General features: G+C 41.9%; 2 protein-coding genes across 2 annotated transcripts; both read left to right on the top strand.

The window, feature by feature from the left end:
• The first annotated feature begins 1,396 nt into the window (after window positions 1-1,396).
• MED6 (mediator complex subunit 6) lies at window positions 1,397-9,847 on the top strand. Its single transcript, XM_088520438.1, has 8 exons — window positions 1,397-1,447; window positions 3,848-4,007; window positions 4,966-5,057; window positions 6,800-6,882; window positions 7,528-7,636; window positions 8,101-8,216; window positions 9,007-9,034; window positions 9,502-9,847. Exons 1-8 carry the CDS (start codon window positions 1,426-1,428, stop codon window positions 9,630-9,632), a joined length of 741 nt encoding a protein of 246 aa, XP_088376564.1. The 5' UTR covers window positions 1,397-1,425; the 3' UTR covers window positions 9,633-9,847.
• Window positions 9,848-13,296: 3,449 nt separating this feature from the next.
• Window positions 13,297-15,637, top strand: LOC148595497 (disintegrin and metalloproteinase domain-containing protein 20-like). The gene is given in 4 exon segments (XM_088520412.1): window positions 13,297-13,782; window positions 13,784-14,195; window positions 14,198-14,775; window positions 14,777-15,637. Coding segments are annotated over 4 exon segments (2,328 nt in total). The 5' UTR covers window positions 13,297-13,305.
• Window positions 15,638-16,667: the final 1,030 nt, after the last annotated feature.

The raw sequence follows: 16,667 nt of genomic DNA, 5'->3' as shown, positions 1-16,667 counted from the left end.
CTACCAATCCTGCCTCCACTGGACATAAAAAGCATTTTATATTAGAGGCATTCTCCTCTGTTATATGTATTTATAGTGACTAGAAAAGAGGAATGTGGTAGGTCTAGATTTCTCACTAGCTCTGATAACTGATATATATTTATATATTTACATACAGATATATAAAAAAATCCATCGGGGTGAGATATATATATAAAAATCCATCAGGGGAAGGGAGACACTAGATGACATTCAAACACTAGTTGCACAAAAAAAAGCTTATTTTTATTCAAGCGCTTTATGTACATTTAAAATACAAATGAACCCCTTATAAGAATGTTTAAATATTAAGGTGCTTTTCTTAGACATTAAAAGTACCACAAATTCCTCATTTTACCTATAGCATTTATTAGATCTCTACCTGTAACTCAAACCTCTTTCCCAAAAAGCAGAACATGAACACTTATCAAGACTCTCCCTTTCTTAGAGAAAGCTCAGTGAAAACAGAAACTACTGTTTTGTGCTGCAGCAGAAGGTGAACACGTTAGCAGATGAGCAACTCTTCCCAGCAGGGCTTCAGAATTGTAGGCCATCAAACATCGTTATTTCCCATAGAGGTGTCTCTGCTTTTCAGACCCTCACTCATCCAAAAACATGCCTGCTCAGGAAAGGTGCACAGTCAGCAGGAACGATGGATAATGTAAATAATTAAAATCGAGGTTGAGTTAATATTTGTTACAGAAGGGAACTGGTTTGCACAGACATAGAGACAGGCAGGACGTTAGAGAAGCTCTGAAAGGGTGACTACTGTATCTTGTGGCATTTCTACTCTCCGGGAGATTTGTTCATGACACAGATAGCTAAACACTGGTTTTAGAATGGCACCTGCCATGATGTTATTGGAAACTCTCTGTGCTGGGTAAGGTTGAGAGAGAGGTATTTGACAAGGACAGAAGCTGCTAAAATTAGTGCTAATGAATGGGAATCTGCAGTGCTTGAGCACACGAGCATTACACAGTGCAAAAGTATGTCTGGAGAATCTTAGTAGTAACATCAAGCACTCAGAAATGAGAAACCTGACAAATTACGGATAGGTGTGTGATTTTAAATGTAGTTGTGCCATGAAGGACGGTATCCCTTGGTGTTTTTATGGCTTCTTTTTGCATTTGGTGTTCAGGACAGATGGTGCTCCTCTTATTCAACACTTTGTTTTCTTCTGCTGTTCAACCTTACTAACTTATTTGTGCAAATCCTGTTCTGGAAAGGGAATTAGTAACTTCCTCACGCCGCTCATGACCCCAGTGTCACCGTTTGCGGACGTTAATTAATTAAGCCCGGCCGTTACGGGTTTCCCGCCGCCGCCATTGCGGCGCTCGCGCCTCCCGTCTCGCTGGTGGGCGCCGCTCCAGCACTTCCTGTGCGGGCGGCGGAAGTGCGTGCGGGGCCATGGCGGCCGTGGACATCCGAGGTAGGAGCGCTCGCCCGCCGCGGCGCGGGCCGGGACTGGGGCCTCCTGTTGGAGCGGCGCGGGCAGCGCTTCGCCGCGCTCCGGGTGTCCCCGGGCAGCCGCCGGCGCCTGGTGCCCGGTGCCCGCCGGCGCCGTGCGTGGGCCGAGACCCAGGGGCGCCATGGCTGCCTGGCCCCAGTTTAAGCACAGGCTGAGCCCTTCCTTGCCACGGAGTTCCAGCTTCTCAGAAATCTGTGCTTTCCTGTAAGAAAAACTGTAAATGGATCTCTGTGGCTGCTCGTGATTTCATGGTTGGTTTTGCGTCCTGTGTACCAAAGTTGCTTTCGTATGTAAGGATTTTGCTTCTTTCTCTTAAGCACTTCACTTTAAGCACTTAAGTGAATATATGGCACAAATTCCACATAAATAGAATCTTCTGGCAGTGATAAATGGAAATACTCCCCTCTCCCTAGGAACAAGAAGCATATTGGGCTTGTTCTCTCAGCTTTGACTTTTTCTAAGGGTAGCTTAAAAGGAAAATCTTGCAGTTATAATGATTTGCACTTACAAAACAATAGTGAAGGGTAAGTTTTAGAACCTAAACTTTATATTCAGTTTTATGATTTATTTATCTGTGTCTTTTTGGCATTGTGAACTTAACTGAGAATGCAGTCTTGAGAAATTCGATTTTTATTAGTCATACCAATAAGATGTTTCTGTATTTGAAATACAAAATGGGACTTTATCAGAGAGAGCATGCAAATTTGGGCTAATTTTGCCTTTGCTGGGAAGGAAGCTTGTCTTGTGGTTTTTAAAGTCATTTAGGATATCATCAGTACTACCCTAGCTTAAATGTCTAATGGGTTTTACTTCTTTGTTACTAAGATTCTCGTTTTAAAGAGGGAGCAGTCTATATAAAATAATGTGAATGCTTCAAGATTTTTTTTTCTTCCATTTTAAGGAAGAGCTAGATTGGCAGTTCTGAGATTGACAAGGTGGAATGAATCACTCAGTTATTCTGCATTATTCCTGGTTTGCTGAGCACGTGGTATCACTTTACTAAACGTTCATAAAGGAAGCTGCTCATAACATAAGAGCTGACATTTTGCGACTGATCCTTGAACATGCAGAACTGCCACAAAACGAAATATTCACAGAAGAATGATGAATGGGAGTTCTGGATATGCGTATAATGCATGAACATAAGGGAGTAGTTCCTGAATGAAAGCATTTCATTTTTTTTTTCCATTCCTTCTTCAAAGGCTTTGCATCACATTTCCTTAGAAAACCTGAACGACATATGTCGTGTTTTCTGCTTTCTCAGTTATTAGGAATTCTAATTGTTGCTTTTGTAATTTAAATAGAGGAATTTCTAGATACCTTTCAAGTTATCTGGTGTTTTTGGTGTTAGCTATGTTGTCAACCATAGAACCAGTGTTGACACTGGGTTTTTTGGTCGCCGTTTAACTTTGGCCACTTAAGTGTGTGAGGAACGCAGTTTTGTTTTGTATCATAATTAAATCTAAGGATTTCAGTCCAAATGTCACTACATGTGTAGGAACTCATCTGACATGTAACAATTTGTATTTATAGTGTGTATTTCAAATTTGAATACTTGCGTGGTTAGGTTTCTATAATATTCATCGACATGCAAAATGATCATTTTGCCATCGGCAATTTAGGGAATTAATTGTAGAGCTGGGAATAGAATCCCTTATTCATAGCTATGGGGAAACATTACCCAAAGGTAGCATCTTTGTCTTTTGGGGCTTGCTTACTATGGATTTCACCCACAGCAGAAGAAATCATCTTTGGAAATAACAATTTTGGTTGCTGTTGCATCAGATATGCGGGTTTCAGTGTTTCTAAGATGGGATGCTATTTTTGTAAGAAAAAAGCTTGACTGGAGTTAAATTTAGTGTAAGGTGTACCACTTGTCAGGTTATTTTTTCTGTAACTGATTCTAACCAACTGTCTAAGTTCAACTTTTCTATCAGAGAACCAACTTTGAAAGTGAACCATGTTTTAGATTGTCTTTCTATTCAGCTATTGCTGTAGTTCATAATATAAACTGTATATAATGCACGTATGCACATACATAGTATTATGGTAATATTATGCAGTTATTGGAGCTCGTTGATTCCCTCCTTTCCCCCACCACCACCCTGCTGGCGTTCGTGAGGCATAATCATGTACCAGCAAAAAAGTGGAGTAGGAACAGATTACATTGTTGTCCATCTACAACAGAACTATAGTAAGTTAAAAGATTTAATTATTATTTGACCTCTGTGAAATGCATTTTTAAGTAGAATTGGGTTGTTTGGGGCAATGTTCTACTTTGATCCTGTGCCACAAGAATTAACTTTTTACTTCTGGAGGTTTTCAAGCCGTTTAGTACTCAAAGGATATTTCTCTTGCCAGATAATCTCTTGGGAATATCCTGGGTTGATAGCTCCTGGATTCCAATACTGAACAATGGCAGCGTGCTGGACTATTTCTCAGAGCGAAGTAACCCGTTCTATGACCGAACATGTAACAATGAAGTTGTCAAAATGCAGCGGATGACCCTGGACCATTTGAAGTAAGTCATTAATTTGAAACTGCTTCTAACATTGTTTTTGCATCCACTCAGAGGCTTAGATGGTTGAATGGAAATGTACTGGCAAGCTGCTTCCATTCTTGTTTTTTAGCCTTGCCAGAGTGTCCAGCTATTTAGATACCTTCTACTTCCTCTAGTGCCACTTCAAAGAAATCACAGTCATGAAACTGAGATTCCAGTACATCACTTTTAGATACTCTCTGAAGCAGTATTTCTTCTTTCCAGTTCAACAGAAATTGAATACTGGTATTAATAATGTAGTTAAGTGTCTTTCCTGTGATGAATGAGGTTTATCTTGAGGGATATTTTGTGTTCACAAGCTAGTTAGTGATTCCATATCCCCCTGGCCGTGTGCCATAATTAGTATGGATATTCCTCCAAAGAGCTGGCTTTTTAGTATGAATAATACAAGTATTAAGTGTCATAAGTAAACATCACAGATAGTTGTCTAGTAAGATTGTTTTGTGTGCAAGTTAACTTTCTTTGCAGTTTCCCATCTGTGACACAGAGTGCAACTCAAGCATGTTGAGAGCTATTTAAAGATGTGACAATATGGCAGGCAGTGTACAAATTAAGCTAAATACTCCATGGCAAAATTCCCCTTACTTGAATGTGGTTGCAGAGAGGCTTTCATATCACATGCATGCACTGTGGTCCTTTGTTTCTTTATTTAAGCAACAGTCTATCATGGCAGAGACAGATATGTCATCCTTCTCACTGTTTATTCTTTTGTTCACCTGTCCTGCCTAAAAGTTTTTGTCAGATTGTTTTAACTTGCCTTGTATATGTAGATAGCTATATGTCTCTTTTACTGCGTGTTATAGAACAGCTTTCAAAGAATCAGGATTTAGCCCATTCCTAGCAAGATTTTTGTAGCTCTTTGCATCCCATGGCTTTTACTTTGAGAGGAAGATGTTTATTCTGGTTGCTTCTTTTCCAGTCAAATGATTGGAGTGGAATATATTCTTCTTCATGCTCAAGAGCCCATTCTCTTCATTATCCGCAAGCAGCAAAGGCAATCTCCAACACAAGGTAAGATCTCTTAGGTTTTGTCACTGTTGAAAGCCTGGGTGTTTATTCTCTTTATCTGTTTCTAACTTGTGTGTAAGCATTTATGGTTCTCCTCTGGTGTGTCTTTTTCTCAAATCTCACACAGATATGAGGCTCTATACGGGAGGTAGGTGGAGATAATTTGCCTCGTGGAGTGATGTGTGGCCTGCTAGTTGGGTTGCACAGGGACTGCACTCTTGTGGTGAAATGTGAGGAGTGAAAAAAGTGAAGAAGTACTGCCATATATTTTGCTATGGAAATTGTTAATAACTTTCTGTCATGTCATATTGCTATGGTAGAGTATTAAATGTAATTATTAAGTAAGGGAAATTTTAAGATTGATTGCTTGGGGCTGATGAGATTAATTTAATTTGTGCTAATCATCTGAGGTGACTAGGATGTGATTTTATTTATTTATTTTGGAAAGTTATGATTTCCATTAGTTACAGAGAAAGATGCATTCATGCATCTAAATATTTTGGAGACATGAGGGAATTTTGTGATAGTCTTAAAGAGTAGCACTGGTGTCAGTGAAGGCCTTCCCAAATTTTGAATGAAGTACTTTGTTTTTTTCCTTCCCTTTGCATTCAACAAGATTCAATGTTCTTTTCTTAAGTTTACCTATGTATGTGTGATTAAGAAGAGCTGCCAAATTTCTATTGTAATTGGACTATATTCTGTGTTAACTGTATATACATGTAAAAGACTAGGTTATTCCAGAATGAACCTTACAGAAATGAAAAGCAGGGTTATTGCTAGTAATTTTTTAACTTTCTGCTTAGTAACTTAACTCTACGTATGTGTCTTCCTCTTCTATAGGACTTGGGCTTGTCTAGCTATGCTGCTTATTTACTCATGTCGGATAATGGCCTCCATTTTAGCTCCATATGGAAAAAGAGCATGTACTGCTGCCTCTTTGATTAGATTTTCCATTTGTTTTGAAGAGTCAAATCTTTAGAGTCTAGATTTTAAAGGGCAGGTATAGAAATATCATGTCCCCTCATTTCTGCTTTTGACACATTTTTTGACTACTCACAGTAGAGTTCTGTTTCCACAACACGGATGTTTGTGTTTTTGCCATAATACGGTTGTTTGGTGGAGCTTAACTAGGACTACTTTAATAACATTTTTTCACTGTGGTCCCACAGTTTAGGCTAGATCTTACTTTTATCGTTTAGTTGCTTGGCTAATTTTACCCATATGTTTTGTTTTATCTTGATAGAAATATTACTCTGTTTGAAACAGATTAAGTATTGGGTATAAAACTTGAAATTTTAGGAAGCTCAGAGTCAGTGTGGGGTATTTGGATAGAATTGGTCTGTCTTTGATTTCTGTGTATTGGGGGAGGATTTTTTTTTTCCCCTCCCTTTACATCTTAAGCCAAGAGTTTGAAGTGGTTAAGATCTGTATGTCCAAAGACAAAGGAGAGCTATCTGTCTAGGAAAGTATTTTGCAAGGCAGTAAAGTTGCTGTTCTTTGCCTTTTTTTCCTCTCCCCAAGGGAATGCTGAGAAGGAACTCCTCCCTTTGAGGAAGAAGGAATAGTCATTCTAATATGCACCCAATCTTGATATGTCTGTGGATAGAGTGCTACAGGAGGACTTTCACTATGAGATGAATATTTGAATTTTTACTGTTACTACTGAAAATAAACAACAAATGTGTGTTTTTCAGAATGGGATTAAAATTAATCCTGTACATTTTATTTTTCCCTCCCTTCTACAGTTATTCCGTTGGCTGACTACTATATTATTGCTGGTGTGATTTATCAGGCACCTGACTTGGGGTCTGTCATTAACTCCAGAGTTGTAAGTGTTCTGTACATTTTGACATGTATCAGTCTGTAGCTGCTTTTGGTGGCTCTGCACCCTGTTTCAATCCTTCTTGTGCTGTTTTGAGAAAAGGTCTTGTATAGGATGCAATAACTTAAACACTGCTAGTTAACATGATGAGTATCCTATACAGAGGTGTGGTATAGTGTGGCCTAAAGGGCAGGGCACTGATTGTGTAAGGATGAAGGGATCTGAATAGCTGAAATTGTTCTGCCAGTTGTCCAATGTGAAGTTCAAATATTCTAAGAAACTTTTAAAATTGCATAAATATATATGAACTAACAATGACTTATTCAATGACATTTGGTTTGGAATATGTTTTTTATTAAACTGATAATTTTCCTTAAATCCAAAACTCCAGTTAGATTTTAGTTTTAGTTTCTTCTTGTATCCTAGTGAAATGCTGTATGTGTTTTTTGTTGTTGTTTTATTTTTTTCTCTGTTTAGAAAAGCACTTGCTCCTGTTTAAAATATTACATTCTTGGTCCAAAGCTAGCTGCCTCAAGTTCCCTTCCCAGAACAAAAACGAATATAGAATGGAAAATTTTTAATCTCTGCCTACAAGAATTTATACTATACTTTTTTCCAAAAATTCCAAATGTTTTCTTATGGTTCTGAAAGCTCACTGCAGTGCACGGAATTCAGTCTGCTTTTGAAGAAGCTATGTCCTACTGTCGTTATCACCCCTCCAAAGGCTATTGGTGGCATTTCAAAGATCAAGAGGAACGAGGTAGGTGTTCCAGGCCCCGCTCTGCTTTTGGGCAGGGGGATAACATGCACATAAAGGTAAAGCTTGCTGGTGATACACTGAGGGTGTGCAGAGAAAGTTCAGAGGTAGTGCCTCTTCTGTTTGAAGGTAGTGCTTTCCACAAGGTTTGAAGGAACCAACCTTGTGGGGCTGGTGGGGTTGACACTGAGGTATGGATGGGAGGTAAGAAATGGTGAGCCCTATGTCAAAGGAGAGCAGAGCACTGCAATCCACTGGAGACTCAAAGGACATTTTTCAGAAACCAAATCAGTTTTTCAGGAAGTAAAATTATTCCTAATCTGTCTGCTTCAAAGAAAGAGCTGCTGATGTCAAGGGAGAGTTGGAGTTTAGAAGGGAAATTGATGCCAGCTTGTCACCCAAAAAAGAGCTGGTAAGAAAACAGAAATTCCTAAATAGGTTTCTGTCACATTTTCTGTCTTTTACAGAGAAGGCTAAACCAAAAGCCAAGAAGAAAGAAGAACCAAGTTCTATTTTCCAAAGGCAAAGGGTAGATGCTTTACTTCTAGACTTGAGACAAAAGTTTCCACCTAAATTTGTTCAGGTATGACATATATAAGCTACAGAATTATGTAACTTGGAGCTTAAGAAGTTCAAAAATCCTTGAACATCAGAAAGTGCGTGGGAATTTTCTGTGCTTTCTAGAATGGAGACAGTGGTTAGATAATGGATTTTGGAAGTGGAAGGCTTTGAGTAGAAAGTGGAATTGCCCTCTGCAATTGTGAGTTTTAAGACCTTGCCAAAACTACGATGGCAAATTTTGTTAGAGAAACTCTTCATCCGCATGTAGAAGACTATACTTGTCAGCTCTCGGATTTTGTAGCCATAGCCAGTTTCCTGCTTTGTGAGCCGAGTGAAACCAAGAGCTGAATGAAACCAACCCAGGGACTGTGTGCAGGGTACTGTGCTGATTTGGAGGCTTGCTGGTTAGCAAGGACATCCTCAGCATTGTGTGAGCGACCTGTGGCCACCTCTGCATCCGCCCAGCAACTGCTGTTCTGCCAGGCCCTCTGCTGGGGAGAAAGGGCAGATGCTTACAGCAGCTCTCAAAACCTTTAATCCTTCAGAGGAAAAATTGGGAGATTAGGAAAGACTCGCTAGATGAGCACTTTTTTCCCATTAGTTTCTATTGTCAGGGGAAAATTGCATGTTTAGAAATAAGTTATTTGTATTTTCTTTAAAATGTATTTAGTAACCAAGAGCCCTCATTTTTACCTCAACTCTTGTTGCAAGAACACACTACCTGCTTTGTGTACCTAAGTAAATATGAGGGAGTTAAGAATATTGACTTTGGCTCTTCTGATGTTTGGTTTTTGTTTGCTTGTTTTCCACAGCAAAAGCCTGGAGAAAAGCCCATCCCAGGTAAAACTCTTTTATTATCAAAAGATTCTTAAAAAATAAACTATATATCACTGTGTTTTACATTTACCTCATGAACTGCTTTCTGCTACTACTGAGGTGGTTAACCTGGTACTGTCTAGCTCTGCAAAGTGTTAGACAGGATCAGAGCTTGCTGTGGTGACCAGCATAAAGTTGAAAAATGTGTATTTTACTCTTTACCCAGGAGGTGCCTTGCCCTTTTCATCTGTCACTGTATTGCCTGAAGGTTCAAATTCAGGGAATGCTATTTGAAAGTAGAAAGGGGAAAATGGGTGCAAGAAGGAATGACTAGGTCAATCCTGCATCCTAGTGACTTTGCCTAGTGCTATGAGCTCAGGAAAGTGTGTGAAGGCTTTAAATTGATTATAAGCAACCTTGAAACAGGAAAAGGCTAAACTGTCTTTTCAGTGTATTCCACTCTTAATTTCTTTTTGTTCTTACTTATTAAGTGGATCAAATCAAGAAGGAACCAGAACCAGCCCCTGAAGCTATCAAGCAAGAGGAGAAAGAGACTGTAAAGAATACTCAGCAGAGTGCTGGCACTAAAGGACCTCCTGAAAAACGAATGAGACTGCAGTGAAGGAAGTTGTTGCACCTCTGCATTAAATCAGTACCTGGAAGTCTACAGGAGATTCTTGTTCCCTTTCCTTAATATTTAAGCTCTTCACCAACACTGTGGAAATTTATGTAATGGATTCCCTGTAACAACTCTTTTTCTGTAGAAACCTGTTACAGAACTGTCAATGGCAGGATGTGAGCTGCTTCAGAGAAAGTGTTTTTGGTTTTCATTCTGGTTTGCCAGTTGACTTCCAAGAATGGTTTTTACATTGAGGTATATTTTTGCAGCCTCCTGAAATCCTTACAATCCTTTGTGTCTTGGTTTCCTGCGTTAAAAAGAAAAACTTTTATTAAAAAAAAAAAAAAAAAAAAAAAAAACTTGCTTCTTGATGAAGCAAATCCTGGATGCTAGCTTGCCTTTCTTAAAGCCTTGCTTTGTTAGTAAATATGCTGTATGTACTGGCAGAAAACTATTCCTTGGATATCAGTTTGTCTGTTTTGAGGAAGCCAAATTTAGAAAATAATTTAAGCTAATATAAATTGCAGTGTCTTTAGTATGTTTAGAATGCAGATTAAAGATTAGGTAATCAGAGGCTCAAATCAATATAATTAGATGTCAAACTGCCACAAGTTTCTAAATGACACTCTTTTTATTTAAAGGTAAGACAGCTAAGCTCTTATCTTAGAATAAAGCTAGTTTTTGTCCAAGAGATACATGATGACATAAAACAGACTGAAGTGTCTTGCTGTTACATGCTTAGAATGGCTAAAATTGTTTATTTGTAACTGTCTCAAATGTATCTCAAATGCTGTCTCAAATGCATGCTGTTTTCTCTGTGCTTCTAGCACCTTCTTGTGCCATCTGATCGCTTTAGACCTGAGGAGGTAGGAGAGGGGAAGAGAAACGTCCTTGGCAGCTTGTATACCTTGAATATTTGCTGTGGTGCTTATACAGAGCACTCTTTGGCTTGCAGAAAATATTCATCCATTCCTAAGAAATGTTTTATTTCTTTTTATGTAGAAGTAGTAGAGTCATTCTTGAAAAAAGCTGACTTCTACTCCCCTTGTCCCAAACTTTTGCTTATTCTGCTGCTTACTTTGTATATATTCTAGTTAAATGTTAGAGTGAGGAAAAAGCATTCTAAATAGCAGACAAATATAAATAAGAAATCAGAATATATTCAGGCTGCTATGTCACATTTATTGTGAGATTATAGGAGGGATTTTCACCTGCTTCAGTGTAACTGATGAAGAGCTCTAACTGGGTTGCTGTTGAATAATGGAAGGACCTTTGCAACTTTTGTCCTGTAATGCTAGGCTGTAACAAATATATAGATAAGCAAGTGAGAGGGAAGGGGGGGGGGGGGGGGAAGGATAGCGGGTAGAGGAGGAGGCAAAAAAAGCAGAGTTGGAGAAGCTAGTTCTCCAGATATTATTGAAAGTGAGTAATAAGCTTGTGTGATGTCCTAAATCAAGTGAAGAGCTAGAGAGCAGTTATTCTGGAATGCTCAAAACAATAATTAAAATTCAATGTGGATACATTTGGAACAAAAGGTTATGGCTTCTTCCCTGTATCAGAGGGCTTCCCGTGAGAGCAAAGGGCCCGAGAAGCACCAGAAACTTTGACCCTCACTTAGTGGATGAGGACAGAAGCTCAGCAAGGCAGGGGAGGGGTTACCCGAAGCGCTGAGATCGTCCGTGTCCGTGGCCCCGTGCTGAGTCAGCAATGTGCCACTAACAGCAGTAATGTACTCATCTTGTTTGAGGAAACGTGCTTGCAGCCCTAGGCAGCCATAGCGGGGCTTCGAAGTCAAACATGCTGTAATAACCTTTAAGAGGTGTGGAGTTCTTCTGGTAATGCCCCTTTACTTAGGTTTGTTTTATGATAGTTTTTTAATTGCCAGATGAAACTATTTTCTTCCAGTGTGTTCATTGCCATATCCTGGGAATCATTTCTCTCTGTTCCCCACCCCCCAAAAATCCTGTGTTCTCCTTACCTGATCACAGTACAGAAGTGGAAGGCTCTGCTAATTGGAGCACAAATGTGTAGTCTTGTTGCTGTGACATTGATATAGTGAAGAACTTGCTGTAGGTGCTCAGCAATGTGTTGAGACAAAAAAAAATCTAATCAGCCATTAACTTGATGATGAAACCCAAATTCTTTCTTCTAGTTCTAACAACTAATTTATGGTTGTACATAAATTAACTGAGGAGGGGAAAAAAAGCCATATACAGTTTCTGGGGGTTGGGCATAAGATGCCTTGAACAAGTTGGCAGAATGATTTAGTAGGGGTTTTTTATAGCCCAAGTCAGGAATGGTCACAGAGCCGAAGCATGAATTTAAAATAGTACTACAGCCACTGCACATCCAAAAAAGATAATGCAGTAGGATTTTTCTCTTACAGCTTTAATGTCCCAAGTTACATTATTTCAAAAGGCAAACTGACGTAGTTTAAGTTCTTGAACACTTGAAAAGTGGAAAACTCAAAATCACAGATGAGAGAATTTACAGAGAGGGGAAAAGAAATTTTTTAAAAGCTTTAAAATTAGTAGGAAAAAAAAAGTGATCCGAAGCCAAATACAGCCTATGACTTTGGTCACTCTTAGCCAAAGCACTAACGGACAAACTTCAAACAGTTTCCAGCTATGCAAGAAAATGCCAGAACATCAGTGATAATGCATGTATGTGTTGGAGGCTTCTGGTCATTGTGCCACATTTACTGCTCCTGATCTAAACCAACTGCTGCCCTGCAGCTCTGGCTTCATGAGGGTAGAGGTGCTCATTGTGGTGACAGGCACCTTCGATAACTTCGCCCTCGCCACTCGGCCTCCTCACGTTGTCACTGCTTGTGCTGGCACGAGGGTTACCTCCTGATGCCCAAGGACAGGCAGGAGAGGAGCTCTGTGATGGAGGGGAGCACCTCTTGCAACTGAGAAAGGTAAGAGCTGAGGTGGATTGGATTCCAACCAACAAAGGCTTTGGTACGAGGTAGGAAAGCTGCTGAGTAAACTGCTAGAGATACGTAGCAACCGTGGCATAAATAGGTTTTATGCTTTTATCCTTGTTATATAATCCTGTGTCTGCCCTGTTGTATGTAACGTGAGCAAAATTCATCCTTATTTCGACTCTTATTTATTTTGAAACTGCCTCCAGTCATAAGAAGGCACTCATTAAGAAAGGCAACGGGAATCAGTGTGTTGGCAGGCCCAGCATTTCCATATTTCTTCAATTTGGACCCTAAACTTCTTTCAAATATCCTTTTGAGCTGAAATTCTCTATTCCTGTTCTCTAGTTCTCACAAATAATATTTTAATAAAGAAAGGAAAAAAATCCAGAAGAGACCCAAACAAATGCCAACCTTTGGGCTATTAGCGCAGGCCTTTCTTTCCCCCAAGGGTCTAACCAAGGCTGGGTGGGGGCTACACGTGTGAAACTTGGTGAGGGAGCCCCTCCCTGGACACTCTTATGCTCAATGGTGGAAATAGCCGTTTTTTTCCCAATGAGGAATACTAAAGGCTCTGTGTGTGCCTCGCTTAAGCAGGTGCTATCCTGCCCGTGAGCGCCCACCTTCTCCAAGCGCAGGTGCCATGGGGAAGACGGAGCCTCGGTGCCCGGGGCGGGCAGAGGCCGTTCCGGCCGGCTGGTCACAAAGGCGGGAGCGGCGGGCGCCGCGCGGGCCGGGCAGCGCGGGGCCATGGCGGCGCTGCTGGTGCTGCCCGTGCTGCTGGGCCTGGCGGGGCGCCCCGCCGCGCAGGAGGAGGCGCCCGACCCGCTGCGCGTGGCCGCCACGGAGGTGACGGTGCCGCGGCGCCTGAGCCCCCGCGCCGGCCACGACCCCCTGGCCCTCTCCTACCGCCTGGAGATGGAGGGGCGGGTGCGAGTGCTGCACCTGCGGCCCCACAGGGGGCTGGTGTCTCCGTCCTTCACCTTGGTCACCTATGGAGAGGATGGGACGCGCTGGGACGACCAGCCCTTCGTGCCAAAGGACTGCTTCTACCAGGGCGAGGTGCAGGGCAGCCCTGGCTCCCTGGTGGCCCTCAGCACCTGCTGGGGGGGCCTCCAAGGGGTGCTGTGGGTAGAGGGCAGCACCTACGAGATCGAGCCCGTCCCTGATGATCCAGCCTTCCGGCACGTCCTCTACCGCATGGAGGAGGCCGCTGACCCTACAGCCCCCCACCTGCGGCCTCACTCAGGAGGAGCTGCAGCACCAGAAGACCTTGTTGCCTTGGCTCCGGGCTGCGCGGGTGCAGGAGGAGGAGGAGGACTCACTGAAGGGCTGGTGGACGCACATCAGGTATGCGAAGCTTGTGGTGGTCGCGGACCACGGGTGTTTTCTGAAGTTAGGTGAGAACGAATCTGAAGTCTTCAGGGTAGTCATGAACATCATCAATGCTGCGGACTCTCTCTATGATCAGCTTTCTGTCCAGCTGTATCTTACAGGGCTAGAGATCTGGACCAAAAATAATCTTATAAATATTTCTAGCTCCGTAAGCAAGACACTTGCAGACTTCAACAAATGGAGAAAGGCCAATCTGACTCACCGGATGCGCCATGATAGTGCTCACTTATTTGCATCTCAGAACTTTGCAAAGAGCTTGGAATGGCATATCTGGCGGGTATATGTGATGATCACTGGTCATCAGGAGTTGAGTCTTTCCTTAGGAAGAAACTATCTGGATTTATTCTCACATTTACGCATGAGCTGGGCCATCTTCTTGGGATGCAACATGATGATCGAAGCTGTAAATGTAGACTAAAGAAATGCATTATGCATGAAACTGCAGCTGGCACCGATTCCTTCAGTGACTGCAGTTACAGGTACTTCTTTGACTTGCTTGCAACTGGTGGAGCCTGCTTGCGTCGACCACCAGCACCTGGCACTTTCTACACCCTGCAGCATAAATATTGTGGGAATGAGATAGTAGAAGAAGGAGAGCAGTGTGACTGTGGCTCAGAATTAAACTGCAGACGAGACCGTTGTTGTCACCCTAACTGCACACTCACTCGAGGTTCAGTTTGTGCATCTGGAGAATGCTGCAGGGGTTGTCAGTTCCTTCCAGCAGGAACTCTCTGCAGAACGAAGATTGGCGACTGCGACCTGCCTGAGTATTGCAACGGGAGCTCTCCCAGGTGCCAGCCAGACGTGTATGTGCAAGATGGAGCCCCCATGCAAGGATGGGGCCTATTGCTATCGAGGGAAATGTTCTTCCCACAGCAAACAATGCAGGCATCTCTTTGGCAGAAGAGCCAGGGCTGCTCCTCCATCTTGCTTCAGAATGCTGAATACTCGAGGTGACCGTTTTGGAAATTGTGGTATTCAAAGAAATACTCATTACATAAAATGCAAAACTGAGGATGCCCGATGTGGTAGGGTCCAGTGCGAAAACATACACAAATTGCCGTATTTGCGCAACCACATAACCATAATCCAAACCCCTTTTGGAGATAAGAAGTGCTGGGGTATAGACTATCATGTAGGGATGCCTACAGGTGACGTGGGGGCCGTGGCTGATGGCACGCCATGCGGTAATGATATGCTCTGCATCAACAGGACATGTACCAATGTGACAGTGCTGAACTACGACTGTAACGTGACCAAGTGCCACAACAGAGGTGTGTGCAACAATCGTAAGAACTGTCACTGCAAGTACGGCTGGGCTCCCCCATACTGCGAGCTGGAGGGGCTTGGGGGTAGCATTGACAGCGGACCCCCTCCAGCCAGGCAGATTTTTCTTAGAGCAAAAATCGGAATAGCAGTACTTGGCGTTGTTGTTCTCAGTATCCTCGTAGTTACCTTTATCGTATGCTATAAACAGCAAATAGCAGGATTGTTTAGGAGGCTAGCAGGTCGATTCCACAGCAAAAAACCAGCAGTTGCTCCAGATGCCAGCGATCCTGGCAATCCAGCACTTCCTGACGGAGAACACCTGACAGTGGGTTCAAGTCGGCCGCAGAGCACTTACTGGCAGGCCAGCGAGGAGCAGCTTTGGATGCTTGAGAAGGAATCACCAGAGCCCTTGAGCTAAGCCAACTGCTGCTTCACCAAAATGATCAAACACAATCTGAATTGCTGTCATCTCATGAAACATTATCAAGCTTCGAATATCTGTTATCTTTGTTTTAAGATAATAAATGCAGGCAATAAGGCATGCTGTTCTTTCACCTTGAGCTCTTAAACTGAGGTAATTGGGCAAACAGAAGGTGTGGCTGTATGCTCCATATATCGTGACAGTTTACAAATGCAAACTCCTAAAACATGTGAAGAACTTAAGCAGTTTGATTCAGTTCATCCAAATGTCCCTCCATTTCACTGGAAGAGATGTTAGTGAGCATCTTGCTTCTGTCATTCAGGAATAACCAAAAAGAGAAAAAACTTGCGCTTGCAGTCTTTATTTAATTCACATCAGCAACACACACCCACACAAGAAAAAGACATTCCAGTGAGAGGCAGGTATCTGTGGCATAAGCCCTTCTGCTGATTTCCACAGGGGAGTGTTTCAAGGGGAGGCAGATTTTAGGAACAGGTTGTTGAGTTTGTGAGATGTTAGGGAAGTACTATCCAAAGCAAGCTGGTACATGCTGTGTTTCTGAACTGGCAGAATTGCATCAAAAATTTAGTGACATCAAATCTTGCATTTCAGAAGAACAAGTTTTCTTTCTTTAGTGGAAACTGTTCAATGCCTCCAGGGTCGGATTCTTGCGTGATGTATTTTACTATCACTACAGGATGCTATTGCACAAGTTAACTGCAAGCAGGAGGGTAACTGCTGGAGCGTAAGATATGTGCAATTATGCTGCAAATCTCCCATACACATAATTCTTTCTATTATCTGATAGATGTTTTATCAAACCATCCTAGGCTTTCTCTTGCTTTACTGTGCAATTTCTTCGTAAGCTATCACTGAAGGTGCCCTTGAAGACAAGGAGTGTCTGCTAGAACAGAACGATATGGAAATTTTCTTTTTCTTTCTTTCTTTTCTTTCTTTTCTTTCTTTCTTTCTTTTCTTTCTTTTCTTTCTTTTCTTTCTTTTCTTTCTTTTCTTTCTTTCTTTCTTT

The sequence above is a fragment of the Tinamus guttatus genome, unplaced genomic scaffold (genome assembly GCF_059628265.1).
Source record: "Tinamus guttatus ecotype Peru unplaced genomic scaffold, ASM5962826v1 Tinamus_guttatus_pri_ptg000089l, whole genome shotgun sequence".
Lineage (NCBI taxonomy): Eukaryota > Metazoa > Chordata > Aves > Tinamiformes > Tinamidae > Tinamus > Tinamus guttatus.
The sequence above is the reverse complement of the archived record's forward strand: the minus strand, read 5'-3'. Positions and strand labels throughout refer to the sequence as shown.